The sequence below is a fragment of the Lissotriton helveticus genome, chromosome 1_1, assembly GCF_964261635.1.
Source record: "Lissotriton helveticus chromosome 1_1, aLisHel1.1, whole genome shotgun sequence".
Taxonomy (NCBI): Eukaryota; Metazoa; Chordata; class Amphibia; order Caudata; family Salamandridae; genus Lissotriton; species Lissotriton helveticus.
Genome location: NC_136057.1, coordinates 123062100 through 123085708, shown reverse-complemented (window position 1 = coordinate 123085708; position 23609 = coordinate 123062100). Strand labels below are relative to the sequence as shown.

Sequence of the window (23609 nt, the reverse complement as noted above, 5' to 3'; positions counted from 1 at the left end):
AATGAGGGAACATTTGTTTCAGTGTTGTTATAGTGACAAAGCTTGATCTTGCTAGTTTGTCCACTTGGGCATTATTTGATAGCTTGGAGTCCATGGTCATTCCGAGGTTTCTAACTTCCTTCGATACTTTAGGCAGTGATCCCAGTTCATCAGGCCAGGCGGCAAGCGGGTCATAATGTTTCTGTTAGAACTGGGATTTCTGGTTAGCTAAGGCTTACGCCAAAGCCAGGCAGAAACCACCATTCTAGTCAGGGCAAGGGAGTCACATGCCAAGATAACCGCTGCTCCCCCCCTTGGTAGCTTGGCACGAGCAGACAGGCTTGTCCCGGAGGCAATGTGTAAAGCATTTGCGAACGCACACAACAACAACAACATCCTAGGCACACCACAAAAGGAACAACACACAAGTTTATATAAAAATAACTTTTGTATTGTCAAAACACATCAGATAGTAATCACACATGTACATTGTGCCAAATGGCACGGGCAATATTCACAAGGGATTCTTTACAGGACAGGGCCACATGGGCCACTGTCAGAACCCTTTTAGAACTAGAAATACTGTTAGAAATAGCACTTTGTAGATCATAGAATAATAATCACTTTAGCACACAACCAGTAACTACTGGTAACAGGTAAGTACCACCTACGCAACCCTAACCACCTTAGGAGAATATTACGCAGGGAACCTGGGCTTCACTAGCACATCTGTACTAGAAAGAACAACCACCTAAGTATCACCATACATTTAGGGGTATAGGCAAGAACACATTACACATGATGCATCACAACATTCAGAGGTGTAGGGAAGGAAAACACATGATGCCTAAAACATTCAGAGGTGCAACACAGGAAAAACACATGATGTATAACCGACACATTCAGAGGTGTAAGAAAACACACTTGCGCAAAACATCACCTTAGGCAATTACTATCAAAAACATAGCAAAATCACATTGCGCAGAAATCACATTAGGGCCTTGCGCACTACCCACATACCAGCCCCCTGGCCAACTGGCCATCCAACAAGGGGACTCAAAAAGCCCTGTGTCCAGAATGTCATGGCGCGCTGCCAATGCAGCACCAGTCAGGGGTGCGCCATCGGTGCAAACCTAAACTTTGCAGCTGCCCACTAATTGCTGGGCAGCTGGGAACAACAACAGGGCCTAAACGTTGCAGCTGGCACTAAGTGCTGCGCAGCTGTAGCAGGCCTGGCACCACTGTGCCATCTCTCTCCCTCTCAAGGACTCTCTCTCTCACATTGCGCCTAAACGGTGCAGCTGCCCACTACTTGTTGGGCAGCTGTGAAGCAGAACTGCGACAGGGCTCTCACTAGCCCTCAGGGACCAAAACTGCGCCAACTGGGAGCCTTGTAGGCTCTGCACATACATATGGGGGGGGGGGCCTAGGCTTTTTAATACATATAGGCCAGTCAGAGCCACACAGGCTCTCTAGCCAACTAAAAGTGCCCCCGAACTGGAGCCACGCATAGGCTCTAGACATCCAACATATGCCACGGGGAGCACACTGGCTCATTAAACAATCATGCCCCTCATCAACCAGGCATCGGCACCACTGGCCGTGGGGACCCCCAATGGGGCTCTTGAACAAAAATGGGTCCCAACGTTGGAGCCTCGAGCTCGGATCGTCACTGATAAAACGTGGGGGCGGCCCACTGCCATCCGGGGCCGCCCCGAATGTCCCCTCTCAATGTGCTAGCGTGGGACCGGCCCGCTGCCTTCCGGGGCCGTTCTAAATGCCCCCAACCTACGGGGCTTTAACAAAGCATCACCACTCGGCCGCCTGGAGCCCCTCCCCAGCTCTCTCTCACTCACCAGGCTTCCTGCGGGGGGGGGGACGACTCCTTCTCATCGCAGCAGCAGGGCTGTTCTCGGCACATCGGTCCAGGCTCCTCCGGGCACCGTGGGGCTCCCTCAGCACAGGGGAGCCCCACGACAGGCCACAACACTCTTCCTCTGGTTGCAGCGGGGGCAGCCAGCATCTCCGGGCACATCTCCGGTCTCCCTCCTTCGCATGGGAGACCGGCAACGTAGCGAAGGCTTCCGCCAGGCAGGGGGAAGCGGAAGTTGCCTCATTCAGGCCCCGCCCACGTCTTCCCTGAATTTGCCTGGCTTCCTGCCTCGGAGGGCCGCCAATGGCAGTGCGGCCCCGAGCAGGGAGGCGGCCACAGTGTCTCCTCGGTAATCCCCGGGGCTGGCGGTGAATTCCTGGCACACAGCGCTCCTAAGCACTATCGGAAAATAAAGCGCTCCTAGCGCTAGAGGACCAAATAAAGCGCTTGCAAGCGCTATAGGAAATTAAAAGCGCTCCCCACCGCTAGAGACACACCAGCCCAGGGACAAAGAGAGGGAGCACCAACAGCTCCTATCCAGGGAAAGTCTTCCAGACATCCAGGGGCAGGGCAGGGCCCAGGGAGGCAAGCCTTCCCCTGGGCCCAAGCAGGAGCATGCCCCTGGCAGGATTCAAGTTAAGAACAAGAACATTTTGTAAGTGGGCACAGCCCCTTTTAATACAGGGAATTCCTTTGTCTAAAGGTGCAGGGTGAGTGAAAAACTAGGCGGAGCTGGTTTGGGAGCCCCCTTGATGAGCTCAGCCACCCCTCCCATTCACTAGTCAGGCTAGGGTCATCAGTCGCACCACAGGGGGCGGAGCCAGCATTGTGTGGGGAAAGCCCAGCCCTATTCAGGACCCAGGTGAACCCCTCCCCTCACATCAGCATGCTAATCTCAACACTCACCACTGGGCAGACCCATCCAGACTCCTGGAGCCCAGCTTCAGCCAATCACGTGTTCGCACACTCACTACACACGCACACCCATGTCTAGAAGTGGCACTTCCACACTAGCCACATTCATGCCGCATACATCATTACGCAGCATTCAATCTCACGAGTTCGCACATACCAAACTCAACCCTGCACTCCCCACACATCAGGAACTACCATGGTCACACATATTCCCCATGCATTCCTATGGGAGGGCAGGTCACTCACCACACATACACAGAGAGCGCACGCATTTTACACTGGACCCCAGTGAAAAAGTGCGAAGAGGCCTAAAATCACCAACACCAGGTAACAGAAATGGGCTAGGAAAAAGCAAAAAGTTTCGGGGTGAACCTGCCAAAAGGGCCAGGTCCAACAGTTTCCAATCGCCACATTTGCATATTTCCATTTTGGAAGCATTCAATTTGAGATGGCTCCAAGTCATCCACTGATCCACAGCTCTGAGACAACTGAAAATTGGGGATTTTCCAATGTCTTTGGGGTGTTCCAGTTGGAGTATTTGTGTGTCATCGGCATAGTTATAGCACGTGAGGTGAAATTGAATGAACAGTACCGGTAATGACTTCATGTAGATGTTGCAAAGCACAAATGCTGATTGTCCCCAGGTAGGCAAGCGTAGCCTGCCAGTCCTCCTTTACGCGGATGACGCAGTCCTTGGGCGAGGACAACTAGGGGCCTACAACTTCTTCTTAATTCTTCTGCCCTTTTTATGAAGGGCTTGAATCTTTCGTTTAATCATTCCAATTCGTTCATTTTTGCAGGTGGGACCTCGTAAAGCTAAGCAGTTCACCTTTCGTCAATACCCAAGACCAATGTTTTCTCCTATTTAGGAGTTGTGTAACGATTCCTTGAGTTGGTGCCCTTTGCTGACTTGCAAGAAAGGGGATATAGTGAAAGCTTTTGCAGCTGTTCTTAACTTTGCCAGCAGAGTGGAAGGGAAGCCAATAGGGGCTCTTTTGAAGATATATGAAGTCAAATATATCTCAAAGGTTAGTTATGGGAGTGAGATAAGCGGTTACATTGGGGTAGGGGCAGTGCAAAGTGCGGAAAACTCTTTCCAGCGACGTGCCCTTTCTGTCCCACAAAGCAACCCATTTTATGTCGTGCACGAAGAGTTGGGGATTTCTTTCCTCTCAGATGTACTGGCTTTCCGTCCCCTGTCTTTGTGGCTTAATATTTGGGCTTATTAACCCCTCCCATGCTCATGGCAAGCTCAGCTCGTCATGAGCCACGGTTCCCGTGTGCTTATGAAGAGCTGAGCTCGTCACGGCCGTTAGAATGCTCACACGCGGGGATTATTCCCCTGCTGTGCTGAGCGTTCTATTGAAACGGGCATGGCCGTGACAAGCTCAGCTCGTACACAAGAACCGTGGCTTATGACGAGCTGAGCTCGTCATGAGCACCGGGGCACTGTGCGCGCCCCTCCACTCCGCCAGCACAGCAGGGGAATATGCCCCGCAGCCAAGGGGTTAAGAAAATACACTTGCAAAGATGTCCTACGGGAAGGACTTTCCCTTGACCATGTCTCAAGCATCCGTTGGCTCCAGTATATAAGAGTTGGTCTCTCCAGGGTAGGTAGAAACTATTTGCTAAACCTGAGTGCATATGTAAGAGGGACCTTTCTCTGGTCAAAGAGTGTTTTTTAAGAATGAGCTGCTGTGAAAGAGAGGGAAATGAGCTGTGTAAGCCTAGTGTGCGTATGTACATCGTGTTAAAAACCGGACCAACCAGCGAACCTTATCTTCTAGGGCTTAAAAGCATCCATGATCTATTGACCCTGTTTCGGCTCAACCTCTTCCATTGCCTCTTGGCACACCCTCGTGGCTCTCACAGAGGCCAGTGCCTCATGCCCTGTGGCTGCAACGGTGAGTCTCCTCAGGACATGATGCACTTTTTAAGGTTTTGTAGTTTTTATGCTGTCCCTAGAAAGTTATTTATTATTCCCATTCTCAAAAAAGCGGGTTTTAGGAGGGTGAGACTAGCTCTTATCTTTTAATAACTGCTCTAATGACACTGTTTTGAATACGCTTAACTTTTTACGGGTCGCTGTTAGACTCAGGTCAAGCTGCGATTAACTTCTGTACTGTAATTCATGAATTTTTATCTTGTGTTTTGATTAACTTGTACATATTATACTTGTCAATCTGTAACTTGGAAAATGTTTTATCATTTTATGTATGGCTTTTATGGTTTTCTTTTATAAAACCGAATAAAGTTTGTTGCTAATAATCACTAGGGGATTCATTTACACGGTAGCATGGTATCCCTCACAATAACTTCAGGAGTCACAGTCCACACAATGTATATGCGTTGTTCCCCCTACTTCCAAGTTTACATGTATCCCCAATCACCTGCCCAAACCTCTCCCTGCTGATGCCAATGAGGTACTCCGTCAACCCGCAGACCATATCTTTGGCCCCTTTGAAAGTGCCCATACAATAAAAATGCTGCAGTTGTAAATACATATCAACTACCATTTGTTGTGTTTGAAACATTTTATTGAATAATAAAACCTAATAAACATAAGCTGATTATTAAAGCAAAACAGAACATCAGTTGCCATACACATAAGAGACGATAGTTGTACATAAAAATCAACATAATGTAACACAGCAAAGTGATGTAGAGCACATTTCCTAATTTCGGGCAATCTTTAAAGTTCAACAATAGAAACGTTCATAAAGAACAGGAAAGGAAACAAAGAAGGTAGGATACAGTGATTTCATTAATGTAATGCTTCCTACATATAGAAAAACAAATACTAATTATTTTGCTTAGGCAATAAAGTCCTCACATTAAAATACTAAGAGAAATATATTGAACAATGAACATTTCATATGTAATTAGAATTCAATTTGAATATTGTATCCTCCTAAGCATTATTTGACTCATGCTTACAACCTGAATGCTTTCTGGAAAGGAACCACCTCATGGGGTTCAAAATCACATCTTTTCCAACAATAGGATTCAAATGATAAACTTGAATTTCAATTCAATTTATTGATTTAGGCCATTTTGGAGATCAACAATTTGAAATATATACAACATCCATACACTTTTGTAAAATTGGCTCCTAAACTTGAATTCCATCCACTTTTTGATTAAACACTTCCCATTCCAGCAAGCATCACAAGACCACTTGTTATCTTCCCAATTAGTGATAATGTTTCGGCTGGCAACAACAATAAATATATTTAGAATTTTACCTCCGAAAGCAAAAACATGCCATTACTGAATCATGGTGCACAATAAAATGTAGGAACACAAGGGCATATTTTGGTGTAGCATTCATTAAGGTTTGACCAGGCTTGAAAGTAGAATTCTTGATTTTTTGGACATTTAAATGTCATATTTTTGAAAGAGTTCTAACAGACCCAGCACGAGCTCACCGAAAAATAGAAGATGACTGAATTGTACTTAGAGAAAATGTGCTCATAAGTAATCTATTGATATAAAATACAGTGGTCAGGCAATGCTTGTAGATCTAATCTATTCAGATTTTAACTCCATAGTTTGTTCAATAAATTGACTGAGCATAATACTTGAAGGTCCATCTCTCAGATCAGTTCTAGTACCGTTTTAGTTGCGATAACACTAATAGAGATCATTGATAAATAGATTTTAAAAGCCATGGGTGGAATTGATCCTTGGTCTAAATCTAGATTATTGTCTGCAATAGAAACCAGTGCAAACAGATCAAATCTAAAATCATTGACTATGTTTATTATAGTGGTTTGGAGTAAACCCAGAAGACACACATTGTTACTGAAACTCAGAAAATTTATCTAAAGATTATGATTACATCCTATTTTATGTCCAGAGACTGCTTTAGCTGCTTTCCTGTTTAAGTGACATTTGCAATTATATTTAACAAAACATTAACGCTGGATGTCAGAAATTCTGTCTTTAAGTATTGTGTAAGAGTTATGTGTGATGGTTTTAATTTGATCTGAAGCAACACTAACACTAAATAGGTACATGCACCGGTTATCATCCAACTAACATTATTAGCAAACTTAATTTGGAGGGAATTGAGAAAAATGGCCTCATGTTTTATTGTTAAAAAAATCCACTGGTTCAGTAATTCACAGAGTTTGCAAATGCTAAACCCCTTTTTGAAATGTACTAAGCCCATTTAACAATTCAGAATTTGGAAGGGGAATGTTAATAGTTTCCCTTCTGAATATTTAATACATTGTTAAGGTATGTATTGAGCTTTGAAACCATGTGGACTGAAAAACAGTAACAGGAGGTAGTAACCCAAGGGGACATTTGTGAATCTGAAAGTAAAATGGGGTGCATTAAACAATGCCTTTATTTAAAAGCAATCACAGACACAGTAGTGTGCTGACTTTACAAGCAACTACTTTTTACCAAATAGATTATTAGTACATGAACCTCAGTATTTCCTATATCGCTGAAATTTAGTCTCTAATATTTTTGTAATGTTGTGTAAATATTTGTTCCTGTTAGTTCCCCTTTCAATATTGTCATGAAATGTACCCATTCTTTTTGTCAAACATATTAAAATATCTTTATCACAATTTTTGGGGCATTCTAAAAAGTGTTTTCACTCTCTAACTTGAAGCTTCCTAAGAAAAATATTGCCGCCAGTTCCTGGTTTCTCGTAGATCATTTAGCTTTCTCACTTAAAGAAGCACAATATTGATTTGAGAGAGGTGGTTATTGTAGTCATACGCACTGGGGTTAGTTTAGAAAAGACCAATTCCATAATCTTTAGAAATAATACTTGGAAAAGTTTATGTTCAATAATTTACTGATAAAAATATCAGATAAAAATCCCCTAATTTCTTCTACCTTGTGGTATCAAAAATTTGATAGAATTAACAGACTTCTCTTCTAGATAAATCCAGGTTTGAGAAGTTATTTAATGCGATTATCAACTTTCTGTCTTTTTAACAAATTTTGTCAGTGCAGAGTATTTTCCCTACATAGATCACAACATTTCATGCAATGGTCTGTGCTTGAACGATCAACGAAGGTGTTAAAATGCATTTCTACCACAATCAAGAAACCCTTGGGTATATGATGATTACTGTTGCAAATGAAGACCTAGCTAAGATGAAATATCCCTTTAAAAGGATAATTTCCCTCACCCACCATATTTGGCATGCTTCCTTATTGGGAATCTCTTTGCACCATGAGACAACCCACTCACTGAGAGGGAGGAGTTCAGGCATACTTTGTCATAGAGAAAGGTATATTAAATATCACAATAATGAGCTCAGGGTAGTGGGGGCAGCAGAGTGAAAGTTAAAAGTTAAAACTTGCTAAAGGGTATGTGGTTTCCATTATTTGTACGCCACTGGGCCAGGATTAAAAACAAGAACACTGTAGGAGAAATATATATGCACTGTTAGAGTCAATAAGAGGTCAACATGTTTCAGCCATTTAACCCTCCAAAGAGGTGTTTGCGACAATCTTCAGGACTTAATCAAAAGTTCTGCCGCTCAATGTACTCAATCAATAACAAGCATTGTAATAGCCAATAGGTCTTGCCTTTGTGACCTTATAAGTGTTTAGCCATGCATATTCAGTAACAATATGAAATAATTACTATTAAAAAAAAGAAGACTATAAACTAACTAAGCTAGACGTGACTTTATAACTGGTTAATCAAACGTTTCTGGAGGTTTAGTATATATAAACAACTCCTTTTTTCTATGATGTGCCATATAAAATTGATGCTCTTTTGGTAAAAGTACATAATGTCAAAAAATGCAATACTGCTTTTAAATCAATTTACTTTTGAAAGCTTGAAGTGAAAGACAATTCTAAGTGGCATTTGCTTATGAGTAGGCGCTAATGACCATTTCCGGATGACAATGTAATTAGCATTTTTTGTATAAGCTGTGTTAAAAGTATGGGTAGGGAAAATGGCTATTTTGGCCAAAGGCTCCCGTTTCTATATGCATGCTAGTTCTAATTTGTACACAGAATCACATTTTTTATGTGGTACACTGTAATGTTAGAGGAATCTATTTTACCCTTCTGATAAGCAAGGGATGACGATGAACCGTTTTTCGTCCCTGGTTTTAAACGGATTCAGGTTAGAACAGACGAGGTGTTGGTTGACTTTGCCTCAAAAAATAGTTGTTTCCCGCATGCTGCTTTCATGCGACTTAAATCCTTTCAGTGGAAGAGGCGGCTGCATGCCTGCAGATATGGCCAGATCAGTACTTGGCTGCTTCGGTTCTCCAGTTGGGCTAGAATAGAAGCTGATAAGGGCAGGGGCATAGCTTCCCATTGGTGCAGCAGGTGCGATGGCACCAGGTTCCAGATGCCTTAAAGGCCCACTGAACCCTGATAACTGCTATTTATCACAGTTCAAACAGAGGCCTGAGGGGCCCACAGAACAATGATTATTGCTGTTTTCCACAGTCCAAACAGAGGGCAGGGGTCACATTTCCTTTCTTACCTTGGGACCCACGGCACACTGGCTAGGCCACTGGTTAAGGATGCAGAGGGGAAGAGGTGGCAAGACAGATGGATTAATTAAACAGCTCGACGATGACTTCATGCCTGGGTATTAAAGTATTCATCGCAATTAAAGACTGAAGCAGGAATAAATCTCATAATATAGGAAGGCCTATGTACAAATGCAGCTCGATCAGACAGGTCGGGAACGCCTAATGGCTTTGAACTTGATAAAGCCACATTAATCAATGGTCTTGAAATACAAATGGCAGCATTAGGCACGCAGAGGTGTAATCTACGTAATCTCATTATGTTCAGGGTACGGGAGGGTGTTTAGGGAATAAAGCACTTTGACAAAAACATTTCCGCCACCTTAGAAATTCAATCTTCCTTCTCCTACCCTTGTATACAAGTAGTACCACATTCTTTGTATACCTGAATTAAATAGGCACAGAAAATGTACCATATTTAAAAACCCAGTTCAGAATTACATGGAAGGTGCACTGTCCCAGACTACACAAAGGTGCAGTCTTCGGTGGGTGCTGTCATCCCACACAGGGGGAGTACACCAGATTATGCTGGAAAAAACATGTGGTGCCCCAACGTAGGCACAGTTGTAAACCACCAGTCTGCTTACATAGTAAAGCGCCTGGCAGCTATGAGATGAGGTGGCACGTTTCCCCTGCAGGTGGTTGGGGTGTGTCACGATCCTGTCAGGTGGGGGGTACACAATCAGTGCGCCTCCTGACTGCTTGTCTCCCTCCGCCATGCAATTTCATCATAAATCTCGTCCCCTTTTGGCTACAGTAGGGTTTTTCAACACTACCAGCGCCAGACCCTGCTGCAAACCCAGCAGGTCTCCCAGTTCTTTCATGGCCATGGCACATAAAGGCAACGTCCAGGACATCATGCCACTGCGTGACCTGTCGATACAACTGGTGCAGCTGCAAAAAATCTTTGAGTCCTGCCAGACACTGACTCGCCCTATTGTGGGCAGTATCCAACATATTCCCCAATGAATTAGATTGTGCCGGTGGCAGACCCATCTCCCTATTCCACCCAGGCATAACAGTGGCGATGGATGTATCACTTCTGGGATGGGAAGGCCATATGGGAGATATAGATTAGGGAACCCTCGTCAGCGGCAGAGACCCAACTATACATCAAGCTGTTAGAGTGGCGAGCATTTCACTTGGCGGTGAAGGTCTTCTGGCCCACCATCACAGGAGGGCTGGTGCAGCTTCTCACAGACAAGGCAGTCAATGACGATGGTCTCATTAGGAAGTGTCACACTTGAACTTGTTTGACAGCGAGCCAAGAATTCACTGGCTGTAGTTGTATGGTCCGACGAACGGGCGCTGGAACTGCTTAGTTGAATTTGACTTCCTCCCAGGTACGCTGCCCCGAGATACAGAAGAATACTTACTGGGTTGTATTGAATATAGTTGAGAAGCATTTTGGAGAGGCGGCGATCTACCGTCCTGATGAGACCATGGTAATTAACTGGAGCGGTCAAAATATTAACTATACAGGGACTATTTCATATAAATTATGTCTTCTAAGAATAGCCTTGGCTTAACTTGTATTGTACAAAAGTATTTACAGCCCTATTTGTGTGTACAAAATGTGGATCGGACAGTTTTATCATCATATCACTTTCATCTTGAGCACTGCGCAGTCATCACTCAACGCTTTATATATACACTTGATACTGAGAATACAATTAGAATTTTTGGAAATGAAAAGGCATCATCTGAATTCTAATCATGATAAAAATGGTGAATTAATATATGCCCAGGGCCTGCATATGTGATACAGACCTGTGAGATAATGAATTCACAGATCCCTGTATTTGTTCACAGTGCACATGGGAAGTGCTTATATGAGTCTCTGCTTGTCACTTCTGGAGCAGAATGACGTCGACACTGAGCTGCACAATGTCTCCTACTGCGTGCAGCAGGACTGCTTTAAAGTTTGCGGATCTAGTCTGGCATGTGGGGAATATTCACAAGGTAAGGAATCTGCAGGTAAAGGAGTATCCATCAGAAAGAGCGTTACCAAAGGCAAGTAACTGGTTTGTTATGTTTTCCTGCTGTTGTATATTATCTAATTCTGGGTGGTGAACTCCGCGGAGCTTGCAGAGTTCCTAAAAACTCTGCTCAATGGAGCGTAGCAAGGTTTTTTTCAATGCTCACGCTCTTCAACGTCATGTGCTGGAGCGAGGAAAATCCACCACCTGATGAGATTTTTCCTTGCTCGAGCTCGCCAAGGTCTAGTTGGCGAGCAAAATCAACCTCCTGGCGAGATTTCTCAAAGTTGGTCATCGGATTTCTCAATGCAAGTGGTCGCGGCAGGTCACAACCACTCGCGTTGAGAAACCTTCCTTCGCATTGACAAAGCTGCCGCTCGAGTAGAAGCAACTGCACCCTCTTGTGCTGCACATGATGCCTTTCACGATTATTTTTACAGGGCGGGACAAACACCCCTGGATCAAAATAACCAAGAAGGGCATGACCCTAACGCACTCCGCTGCTCGCGGAACTCCGAGTAGAGCGCCAGAGTTTTTTTTGTCACTTCACTGAGTTCTTCATTGAGGAACTCCACCTAAGCTTAATCTTATCATGAAAATATAGATATCAGTCATATGTTAAGAAACAAGGGTGAGTAGAAACATTTTGGGGGGAGTAAAATTTGAGACATTAATATTGTGATTTTTTTGGCAATTTGTTGATTTTTGCAAGCACTAACACTTCTCTGTGTAAAGTAAAGATCTTGCGAGTTATGTAACTTTCACATACTCAAATTGTGGATTTTGTTGCAATTAAAAATGTTCAAGGCCTGAAATTTCTTTGGAGGTTGCATGTGGGCAGCCTAAATTATCCTGCAAGAGTTTCTTGATGAATCCTATTGCAACTACAATATGTGCTCTCTCATGTAAAGTCAGGTTGTTAGAAGCTTTTCTGCAACTCAAGATACGCCTTACTTTTCACCGGGTGTGGATGCATTTCTCATGTTTAGTGAGATCTCCTTTCTGAGTAAAACGTTTATGGCTTTCCCCTCCTGTATAAGGCTTTAGTCCAGTTTGAATTCTCTCATATGAAGTGACATTGTATTCGAGACTAAACCTTATCTGACATTCAGAACACACATAAGGCTTTTTTCTCCCGTGTGAGTTCGCTCTTGACAAGTGAGAAGTAATTTGTAGCCAAATCTTTGCTTGAATTTCGAGCACTCATAAGGTTTTTTCCCCAGTATGGGGTCTATCATGAAGCAGACAGTCTTTCAGATGCAAGCGTTTATGGCATAAGGATTTTCTCCAGAGTGGAGTTTCTCATGGTGAGATAGCGTTTTTCTCTGCAGCTTTTCTGGCATTTAGAGCACTCATAAGGTTTTTCATCAGTATGGAGTCGCCAATGGTTAGTGAGGCTGTGCCTATCAAATAGGAATTTCTGGCATTCACCGCATTGGTAATGTTTTTCCCCTGTGTGCGTCTGCTCATGCAGAGTGAGATTAAGTTTAAAATTGATGCTTTTCTGGCATTTGGAGCACTGAATTATTTTGATGGTGTGTTTTCTTATGGCGCTTGTAACCATCTCTACCTCTGAATCTTTTCTGACATTTAGAGCACTGATAATTTTTTTTCTCCAGTGTGGATTCTCACATGTTCAGTGAGATGAGATTTATGGCTGAAACATTTTTGACATTCGGAGCACTGATAAGGTTTTTCCCCAGTGTGGATTCTTATATGCTGAGTGAGACTGCTTTTGTCACTGAAACATTTCTGGCATTCAGAGCACTGATAAGGTTTTTCCCCAGTGTGGGTTCTTATATGCTGAGTGAGATTGCCTTTTACACTAAAACATTTGTGGCACTCCGAGCACTGATAAGGTTTTTCTCCAGTGTGGGTTCTTATATGCTGAGTGAGACTGAATTTGTTTATGAAACATTTCTGACATTCAGAGCATGGATAAGGTTGTTCCCCTGTGTGGGTTCTTATATGCTGAGTGAGATTGCCTTTTACACTAAAACATTTGTGGCACTCCGAGCACTGATAAGGTTTTTCCCCAGTGTGGATTCTTATATGCTGAGTGAGACTGCTTTTGTCTCTGAAACTTTTCTGGCATTCAGAGCACTGAAAAGGTTTTTCCTCAGTGTGGGTTTTTATATGCACCGTGAGAAGGCGTTTTTCACTGAAACATTTCTGGCATTCAGAGCACTGATAAGGTTTTTCCCCAGTGTGGGTTCTTGTATGCCGAATGAGCCAGCTTTTTTCACTGTAACATTTGTGGCATTCAATGCACTGATAACGTTTTTCCCCATCGTGGATCTTTCTATGCCATGTGAGACTACTTTTTATACTGAAACATTTCTGGCATTCAGAGCACTGATAAGGTTGTTCCACAGAATGGGTTATTGCATGTCGAGAAAGACTTTGTTTGTTATAAAACCTTTCCTGGCAATCAGAGCGCCGATAAGGTTTTTCCCCAGTGTGGAATCTCAAATGTGCAGTTAGAAGTGATTTAAGTTTGAAATGTTTTGGGCATTCAGAGCACTGATAAGGGTTTTCCCCAGAGTGAATTCTTGTATGTTCAGTGAGTCTGATTTTGTAACTGAAACATTTCTGGCATTCAGAGCACTGAAAAGGTTTATCCCCAGTGTGGGTTCTTCTATGCCGAGTGAGACTGTTTTTGTTAATGAAACATTTCTGGCAATCCGTACACTGATAAGGTTTTTCCCCAGTGTGGGTTTTCATATGCAGCATGAGATGGCTTTTTTCACTGAAACATTTCTGGCATTCAGAGCACTGAAAAGGTTTATACCCAGTGTGGATTCTTGTATGCCGAGCGAGCCTGTCTTTGCCAATGAAACATTTCTGACATTCAGAGCACTGAAAAGATTTTTCCCCAGTGTGGGTTCTTATATGTTCAGTGAGTCTGATTTTGTAACTGAAACATTTCGGGCATTCAGAGCACTGAAAAGGTTTATACCCAGTGTGGGTTCTTGTATGTCGATTGAGACAGCTTTGGTCACTGAAACATTTCTGGCATTCAGAGCACTGGTAAGGTTTTTCCCCAGTGTGGGCCATTGTATGTAGAGTGAGTCTTCTTTTGTCACTGAAACATTTCTGGCATTCAGCGCACTGATAAGGTTTTTCCACAGAGTGGGTTAATGCATGTCGGGCTAGGCTCGGTCTTTTACAAAACCTTTTCTGGCATTCAGAGCACTGATAAGGTTTTTCCCCAGAATGGATTCTCATATGATCAGTGTAATAAGATTTACGGCTGAAACTTTTTGGGCATTCAGCGCACTGGTAAGGTTTTTCCACAGAGTGGGTTAATGCATGTCGAGATAGGCTCAGTTTGTTACAAAACCTTTTCTGGCATTCAGAGCACTGATAAGGTTTTTCCCCAGTGTGGCTTCTCATATGCTCAGTGAGATAAGATTTACGGCTGAAACTTTTTTGGCATTCAGAGCACTGAGAGAGGTTTTTCCCAGAGTGCATTCTGTCAAATTCTGTGAGATGAGATGAATGGCTGTATCTTTTTAGGCACAGGTAACTTTTTTCCCCAACATCGGTTAATTTGCCCGCCCAGATTGAGGCGGGCTTGAACACTGAATTTGTTCTCACAGTCCGTGTTTTTGTAAGGTGTATCCCTAGAGTTAATATCTCTACATTTAGTTTTCTCTTGCTTATATGCCACGGTAAGAGTGAATCCGATTTTAGAGTCGGGCTTGTTTAGATAATGTTCAGCATTTATCTCTAAAAGAAATTGTGTGTAATCTTCTTAACTCTTGAATAGAGCAAACTATGTCAGGAAACAGCCCTGTAACACCTGTCGAAATGTTTCTAGCAGATAATAGTCTTTAGGTCATAGCCTATCCGGCAATAACTTATTTTGTGACTGAAGTTTTTCTCAAATCTATTTGTATAGGTTCTTTGTAATGCAGTGATAAGGTGTTAGTCTGATATTTAATGATTAAACTGATAAGTACCTTTTTGAACTGACGTAATGGCAGTAACTGAGGGTGTTCGAACGTGCACAGTACTATTGTGAATCACCAGTCGCAGAACATCAGTTCCTTTTACCCTTTCTGTTTGATGTAAGGTTAAGGTTTGTACTTCTGAAGACGAGGATTTATTTGATTACCTATAGCACAACGGTGCTCATTTAATCCATTTTTATATTTAACAGTTTTACATATCACGCATGCACAGCAGAATGTTGACGCGATTTACATAGAATTACAGAACAGTACAGAATAAAAAGGAAACAATCTGAGATGGTCATGAACACAATAAAGTGGTGAATTTTTAAGGTTTTCGCAAGAGTGAGCAGAGTGGGTCTTTGTATTCCATCCAGAGGCAGATAGTCTCAGACTTGCGTAATTGGTTAAAAACGGTTGTTGAACAAAGGTGATTTTCCAATCTTTTGGTTGTTAAAATGTCAGCTTCGGAGTCTTCTCTCAGCGAATTTTCTTTGATGGTTTGCAGAAGAAACCTTTTTTTATAGCGTTCTTTTATGCAATGTGTGCTTCCTCTTTGGAATTACATGATGTTTTAGATGAAGGTTATTCTGTGCACAGATATGGCTTTGCTCTGGGTTAATGAAATGCTAAATTAGAGACTTCACTTACAGGTATAGTATTTCCTCAGCTCCAACTTCCTCGCCACACCTAGACTTTGGAAATTGTTTAAACGTAGAATGCTGGATGTCCTTCAGTTTTTCAAAATAATCCTTCTTATGGCACTGACATTCAGTTGCCTAGTGCAAATCTTGCTTTCTTCGTCAGTAATTTCAATCACCTATAGTATTAAAATTAAATAGTTAAAACATGTAGATTTCCAAAAATATAATTTACAAGCCAAATCAATGCAGAATTTTGAAAATGTTGAGCTGTTTTTCAGACAGAGCAGAGTGTAGAATGGTAGCCTGAGAGTACGTGGATGTAGGAGTGAGGATTTGTAGAATTTTCAACATTTTATTAAGCTAACAAAGAATACATGCACCCTATGGACTTGTGACATAAAATCCAAAAGGCAGAAATTAAAGTCATATGCACTGGCACCAAACAGATATTTAAAAAAGGATACAATTAATTAATTTGTAATGTAGATTTCTGGGACGGGTATTTCCCCTCCATGGACAAAAGGCATTTTTCCCCTGCCCTGAGTTGCCACCTACTTGTACGTGGTATCCTGACTTTGGAGTTCTGGTCTCTGCCTCTCGCAAATCTATTGTGTATTGCTTGGACTATGCCTAGACCAATCCCTCAACTATGGTTCAGAGTATGAATCAAGGGCAATGAAATTAAGGCGTACTTTCATGTGTTCATTTTATTCCACCTGATTATCAGTTGTTAGGTTTGTCTGCACCTGGATGTACCGGGTGCAGAAAAACAGGACACAATTTTTTTCCATATAGGAAAATTAGACTGAAAAGACGCACAAGACTCTGGGTGCAGCAAAAGCAGCGAAGACTTATGCTGTTTTGTACTACCTGGGGGAAACACACAATTTTCCCTCTGTTAGAAATTTCGCTCCCCTTCCCTCCCCTGCTTAAAACTAGTGCTAAATAAAAGCAGAAATACACTATGAAATAGTGAATGGCATGTGGTTTGACAGGCAGAAGAATCTGTTCCACGTGGCAACTCCCCAGTCAATGGGGTCAAACTTGTGACTGCACGTTACTGGGGTAAATCTACCACAAAGTAAAAAAAACAATTACATGATATTTTTCTGCCACATCAGTACTATGCAACTTCTAACAAGGGACTATGAGAGGTCTTGGACCGGTCCTGTGACCTGTTACCAGATAGAGCGGTGGTGGCAATGCACCCTGTTGTAAGGATCAATAGCCTGATGTGATCTTTGCATCATGGTCAGTGGAGTGGCGTCCTACTGACACACACATGTAATGCTCCATTTCTATGCCTGTGTACAGACTTTGCGCTAACATCAAGTGCGTGTTTAGGGTATCGGTGTGCGTAGCTTAAATACAATGTGAGAGTGCGACAGAGTAAACTGCATCTCCTGCCTGCCAGTTGTGTATGCAAGTGGGACCATATATCCCTTTTTATACCCTAGTTCAAAGTCCTCTGTTACCAAGGAATAATGTGCTCTACAAAGTACTCAGGTGCCTGCTGTGCCACCAGGGATGGTGTCAGCCTGACAGTTTATCTAAGTTGAAGGGACATCACCTGCAGGCTGAATTACTTAATGGAGAAGCTGTGTACCTGTCCTGCGGAGCCTAGAAGTCTGCCTAGAAGCTTGCCTGCCTGGTAAGAAAGGGAAGGGAGTTTGACTATCCAGCAGGAGGACAAGGCTGTCCTGGAAGAAGCAAGGTCCAACACCTCCTCGTTATCTGTAGGGCGGGCCGGAAAGCCATCCAGCAGGACCAGCTAGTCTGAGGGACACCCCCCACAAGACTCTCGCAACAGTTCAAGGCAGAAAATAATACTCTACGACAACGTGATTGTAGAGGCCCAGTTGGACGATTGTTTGCTGCCAACCGGCCCGTTCAAGGTTGCATTTGCCAAATTCCGAACACAACAGAGTCTGAATCTACTGACTTCCTGGAGAGCCTGAGTCGGGCTTTTAGCTGCTGAATTTCTGACTACTCTGTGTCAGAGGCCCATGAGGGACAATAACTACTCCAGTGTCGAACACCCTGTCTGAGCTTACGCCTGTGGTCCAGCCGGCCACAGTGTGGGCTCAATTGCTGACGGTCGGGCCTCCAGAGGGGCTGCACTTACAGACAGGCCAGGTGTGACTGCTATCTTGGGACTGCTGATCTTCAGACGTTGAGTCCGTTGCTCACTTTGCCACTGGATTCAAGCAAGCCTGGCTGAAGACGGCTGGAATGCCAGAAAACGGTCCTAGGAAGCTTGATTCCGTTCCAGGGAAGGCATGGCTTGGCAGTTCGGGCTGGACTGTTCCCATGAGGCACAGGGTCAGACTGATTTGCATATGGCCATGTCTGAACTGGGGTGGCAGAGTGGGCTAAAGAACGGTGATGGATTCAACCCAGATATGTTGACTGGGTGTGAGTGTTTGATTGGTTGAGATGCTCTGTCCATCACAAACCCCTTTTGTACCACTTTGTTCGCCATAAGTTTGCAGGGTATGCTCAGACGTGAGTCCCTTGCTCACTTTGTCACTGGATTCAAGCAAGCCGGGCTGAAGACGGCTGAAATGCCAGAAACCGGTCCTCGGAAGCTTGTTTCCGGTCCAGGGAAGGCATGGCTTGGCATTTCGGGCTGGCCTGTTCCCATGAGGCACAGGGTCAGACTGATTTGCATATGGCCATGTCTGAACTGGGGTGGCAGAGTGGGCTAAAGAACGGTGATGGATTAAACCCAGATCTTTTGACTGGGTGAGAGTGTTTGATTGGTTAAGATGCTCCGTCCATCACCACCCCCTTTTGTACCGCTTTGTCACCATAAGTTGGCAGGGTATGCTCAGACGTTGAGTCCCTTGCTCACTTTGCCACTGGATTCAAGCAAGCCTGGCTGAAGACGTCTGGAATGCCAGAAACCGGTCCTAGGAAGCTTGATTCCGATCCAGGGAAGGCATGGCTGGGCAATTCGGCTGGACTGTTCCCATGAGGCACAGGGTCAGACTGATTTGCATATGGCCATGTCTGAACTGGGGTGGCAGAGTGAGCTAAAGAACGGTGATGGATTCAACCCAGATCGGTTGACTGGGTGTGAATGTTTGATTGGTTCAGATGCTCCGTCCATCACCACCCCCTTTTGTACCGCTTTGTCGCCATAAGTTGGCAGGGTGTGCTCAGACGTTGAGTCCCTTGCTCACTTTGCTACTGGATTCAAGCAAGCCTGGCTGAAGACGGCTGGAATGCCAGAAACCGGTCCTAGGAAGCTTGATTCCATTCCAGGGAAGGCATGGCTTGGCAGTTCGGGTTGGACTGTTCCCATGAGGCACAGGGTCAGACTGATTTGCATATGGCCATGTCGGAACTGGGGTGGCAGAGTGGGCTAAAGAACGGTGATGGATTCAACCCAGATCTGTTGACTGGGTGTGAGTGTTTGATTGGTTCAGATGCTCCGTCCATCACCACCCCCTTTTGTACCGATCTTCAGGCAACTGCAAAGAAAAGACAGAGTGGGTGCCCTACTGAATGCAGCCCTACAACCAGGACCAAAGTGCTCCACAAAAGCCTGCTGGTGGGTCACTGCTCCCTCGAGTGTTCGGTGTGCCATTTAAGTGCCGGGAAACAGGAAAGAGACCAAGACAAGACTGACTCATCCTGTGGAAGGATAAGACGCTTACGAAATACAGTGCACATTAGTGGGAGTGATTAGACCAAAAACATAAAGTCTGCAAATATAGAGTGAGTAACATAGCTTGTCTTGTCCTGACACTCCCTGGCCAAATCACACTACATAAAACTAGATTGCCCTTTATCGAAGGCAGGTAGTCCTCCCAAGGTTCTGGAGGTCGCTGGGCTGCAAGACGACTTGACTTTTGGTTCTGGATCATCCAGGGATGCAGACAGGCCAGTAGGACTGGGACCAAGACAATAGTTCTCTGCAGATCCTCACCAGCAGAGAAGGCTGCAGTGCCCTTAGGTCGCCAAGAACTGAAATTCATGGTCTGGGGATGACACCTAAAATCTTGATTTAAGGGTGTTACAAGGGAGTGACAGGTAGAGGCTAATGGGCACCTTTCCTGGGGTGTCTATACCCTCTATCATGCCCACCTCCTGTGGGAAGGGGACATAGTCCTAGCCCTGATTGGATAAGTCCCATCATCTTCAAGAGGGTGGGCACTACAAAGTGTACTTCACCTCGCCTCCAGCACCTGAGGGATGGAGTTAACAGAGGGGGCGGGGGCACACCTCCTGTTGTATCTAAGGTTTCCCACCTGTCCTTGCGCCTAAAAGGGGGTGAGGACAGGAAGATCGCTTGCTCCCTCTAACAGGAGAAGCTGGGGTCGCATTACCAAGGTGGCAAGGCCTTTGAAAATCCTTACCACAGATGGCTTCACCTGACTAGGGGGAGGTGTGAGCACCTCCACCCAGGAAAGGCATTGTTATTGACCTCGAAGTGCACAGGCACTCTCTCCATGAGGACAGAACACTGTCTGGTGGTAGCAGGCTGGCTCAGGCCAGTCGGTGACCACACTAAGGAGTGGTAGATTTTACGGGACCCCTCTAAGGGGCACCCTGTGTGCAATTTTTTATAAATCGGACACTGCAATCAGCGCAGGTATATTTCCTAGGACAGCGAAAACTATACAGCAGGTCTTGCTCACAGTCCTTATACTGTGACTGCCACTACTGAACATTAATCTTGAATTGTTAAACCAGGGCCAGGATCTGGACAGGAGCCAATGAACAGGAGGGCAACTCACCAGATAATAGAAGTCTTCTGTCTTCTCACGCACTCAGAGAGAACAATGCCATCCCATGTATTGTATGACAAAGAGACCACAAACCACAGTGAAACACTCACCTCTCAGATGGGATTCGTTAATAAGAATAAAATGAACCAAACGGGTCCCTGGGGACCCCACAGATACACCATTCCTACCAGTACCATAAATGCTTGGGGTCCCGCAGGTAAACCTAACAGTGCTACAAAGGCTTAGGGGCCCTACAGGTAAACCTTTCCTAACCCAGTGCTACAAATGCTATGTGCTCACTGCAGCATGACTGGACGCTCTAGGGGCGCAATTAAGATGCTTGGCATTCATCTACCCTTAGCTAAGCCACGTGATAAAGGCAGTAGATCAGGATAATTCTCCTCGATCAGAAGTAGCTCTCACTATCGAAAAGGTGAAGACCCTGGTATAACACAAACGCAGACTTGCGGTTAGGCTCTACCAGGACATGCAGTAAACTATTAATTTATGTATCTGTAGGATTAGATTGCAATGCAAGTTAATTCTTATGTCACTATTTTCCGCACACAACATACAAGATAGATTCCTCACATGCATACCCTGATGAAGGGGGAACCCCCAAAATGAATTGGGGCACACTGAATTTTAATTTACTTGTGGAACAGTGGATTTTGAAAGTGATTCTATGAGAATAAATATGCTTAAACTGGAATACAAGTGGATTTGCTTCCAAGGGATGCACTTTTACGGGTACAAGCTGTGGAGCAGGAGACATAGACCAGATCTAGTCTGGCGCCATATAAACAACTGTAGCCACACACATCTACCTTCTGGCACGCGATGAGTGGATTACATAAATACTACAATAATGAATGAAAAATACACGGCATGCATAGACAAGGTTTGCTATGTAACATCTGGACTCCTGTAAACCTAAACAAACACTAGCATTCAGACACTAGGGACATCACCTGAAGCTCGTAAGATTTTCCTTTTGTTTGGTATCTTGTTTTTGGGAGGTGGGTTTTTAGGATAAGCTATTTTTGGGTGCGTCTGGGGGTGGGGTGTGTCAGGTAGTCCCTGTGGTAGACGATGGGATAGAGGATAAGGAGTGCCTTGCCATCCCTTCATATATTTCTCCCCTCCGATATTCACAGTCCCCTTTTACCGGTTGTCCGCTTTGCTGTCATCAAGAAGTGGAGAGAGGGGAATCGGCAGGCGGCCCCTTTAAGCCGGAGCTGAGGACGGACATCAGAGGATACACACTTGAAGAAGGCGGGGGGGGAGAGTGCGTCAGGTTGGTCAGTAGTTGGTCCAGCTACACGCGGCATGGGAACGCGAGGCGTAAAAACCAGCGGGGAAGACCGGAAAGACAGAGAAGGACTAACATCTTTACGAAAGAGAGAACCGGAGCCCAGGGGAGGTCACAGCTTGTCAGCGAGCAGAACACCCGAACCTGGCGGAGGAGGGAAAGCCGAACCAGAAGACCAGACCTCACTGAAGGACACGGAGTCACCACGCCATGGCCCCGAAGGGACGTGGCTCTTTCAGGTGCGTGGGCATCTACGGGGCTTTTGGAAAGGGGCTAAGTAAGAGAGGGACAGGAGGGGAGGCTAAGGGGTGAAAGGGAACTAGGGGGAACCAGGGAAAAGGAAATAAGTGAGACGGAAACAAAGACAAGAGCAGAAATCATCGGCTACTCTTTTTCTTTTGGTTGCTCCAACCTCTACACCCTCCCTTGACATTTATGCATAGCTATTATTTATCCCTCACATCCACCCTTGACTAAACCATAAAGCAAAAACACTTACCTGAGTCTTTTTCTTCTGTCTGAGAGACGACGGCGGCTGAGGCTCACCTAAGGGACTAAGGAAGAAGACCCTGTGGGAAAGAAGTATATAACAGAGACAATCAATCATTGTGATTTCCTGTAATACTAATAAAAGTGCACACCAAGAAACTATTCAATGCAGTGTGCTCCCTCTTGACCGACTCTTCTACAACGGGGAGCTACATACTTTCCCTACAGGGAATGGGAGACAGACACATAGACACACACACAGACACACACACACGGGAAAGCATAGTAGGAAAACGCTATATACAGTTTTTATATGCTTGCATATGTACATTGTTTTAAAAGATGGTGGAACTATTTATTCTGTTCAATGTGCTTATTTTGCCAATTACTTTTATCTGCTTCTATTATCATTGCAGTTCGGGCTGGACTGTTCCCATAAGGCACAGGGTCAAGACCGATTTGCATATGGCCATGTCTGAACTGGGGTGGCATGGTGAGCAAAATAATGATGGATTTACCCAGATCTCTTGACTGAGGATGAATGTTTTGATTTGTTCTGCATTCCGTCCATCAATTGTGTGTCTTTTGCTCTATTATCATTGCAGCACATAAATTCTATTCAAGAATTACGATGGTTCAATAAATAATGAAAATGCTAATGTTATGTTATTTTAATTTGATATCGCACACAAATTACCCCTAAGCAGAAACTACTTCAAGGAGAAATTTAGGATTGGTACGTAGAACCCCTCAATCTTTGTGAAGTTGAAAGAAAGGCTCTTGTATAGTTAATGCCTGAAGTTCATCAACTCTCCTTAGTGAGTTTATCGTTATGAGGAACTTTCCATGGTAGGAATTGTAACAGACATTTGTGCATTGGTTCAAAAGGCAGGCCCATTAGCCTTGTAAGGACTATGTTTTTAAGTTCCACTCTGGAGCAGGGGGAATACTTGGCGGTATAACCCTTTTTAATCCTTCCATGAAGGCTTTAATCACTGGTACTCTGAAGAGAGATAGGTGCTGTCTATTTTGCAAGTATGCAGCTACGACTCCCAGGTGTTAACAAATGGATGTGTAAATTAAGCCACATTACTGTAAATGCAACAGTTAACAAATGATGTTCTGCACAAAAGCATCAAGATGATTGATATTGTTGTTGTTACAATAGGAAACAAAACGTTTCCATTTGCTGCATAACA

General features: G+C 44.2%; 2 protein-coding genes across 3 annotated transcripts in view; one reads left to right on the top strand and one right to left on the bottom strand.

Annotated features, from left to right (window-relative positions):
* The window catches only part of LOC144766190 (uncharacterized), a 315417-nt gene that overhangs the window by 19204 nt on the left and 272604 nt on the right, over positions 1-23609 (top strand). Inside the window, exon 2 of one of the 2 annotated variants that reach the window (XM_078650404.1) lies at positions 4555-4671. The exons of the other annotated variant lie outside the window; for it this stretch is intronic. The gene's annotated coding sequence lies outside the window, so the exon portion shown is untranslated. The remainder of the gene's footprint in view (positions 1-4554; positions 4672-23609) is intronic. 2 annotated transcript variants of the gene reach the window in all.
* The window catches only part of LOC144766034 (uncharacterized), a 49457-nt gene continuing 31142 nt past the window's right edge, over positions 5295-23609 (bottom strand). Inside the window, exons 4-5 of the mRNA XM_078650344.1 lie at positions 22421-22490; positions 5295-16049 (exon numbers count right to left, since the gene is read on the bottom strand). Coding sequence (XP_078506470.1) covers positions 12864-14747 — 1884 coding nt within the window. The 5' untranslated portion in view covers positions 14748-16049; positions 22421-22490 and the 3' untranslated portion in view covers positions 5295-12863. The remainder of the gene's footprint in view (positions 16050-22420; positions 22491-23609) is intronic.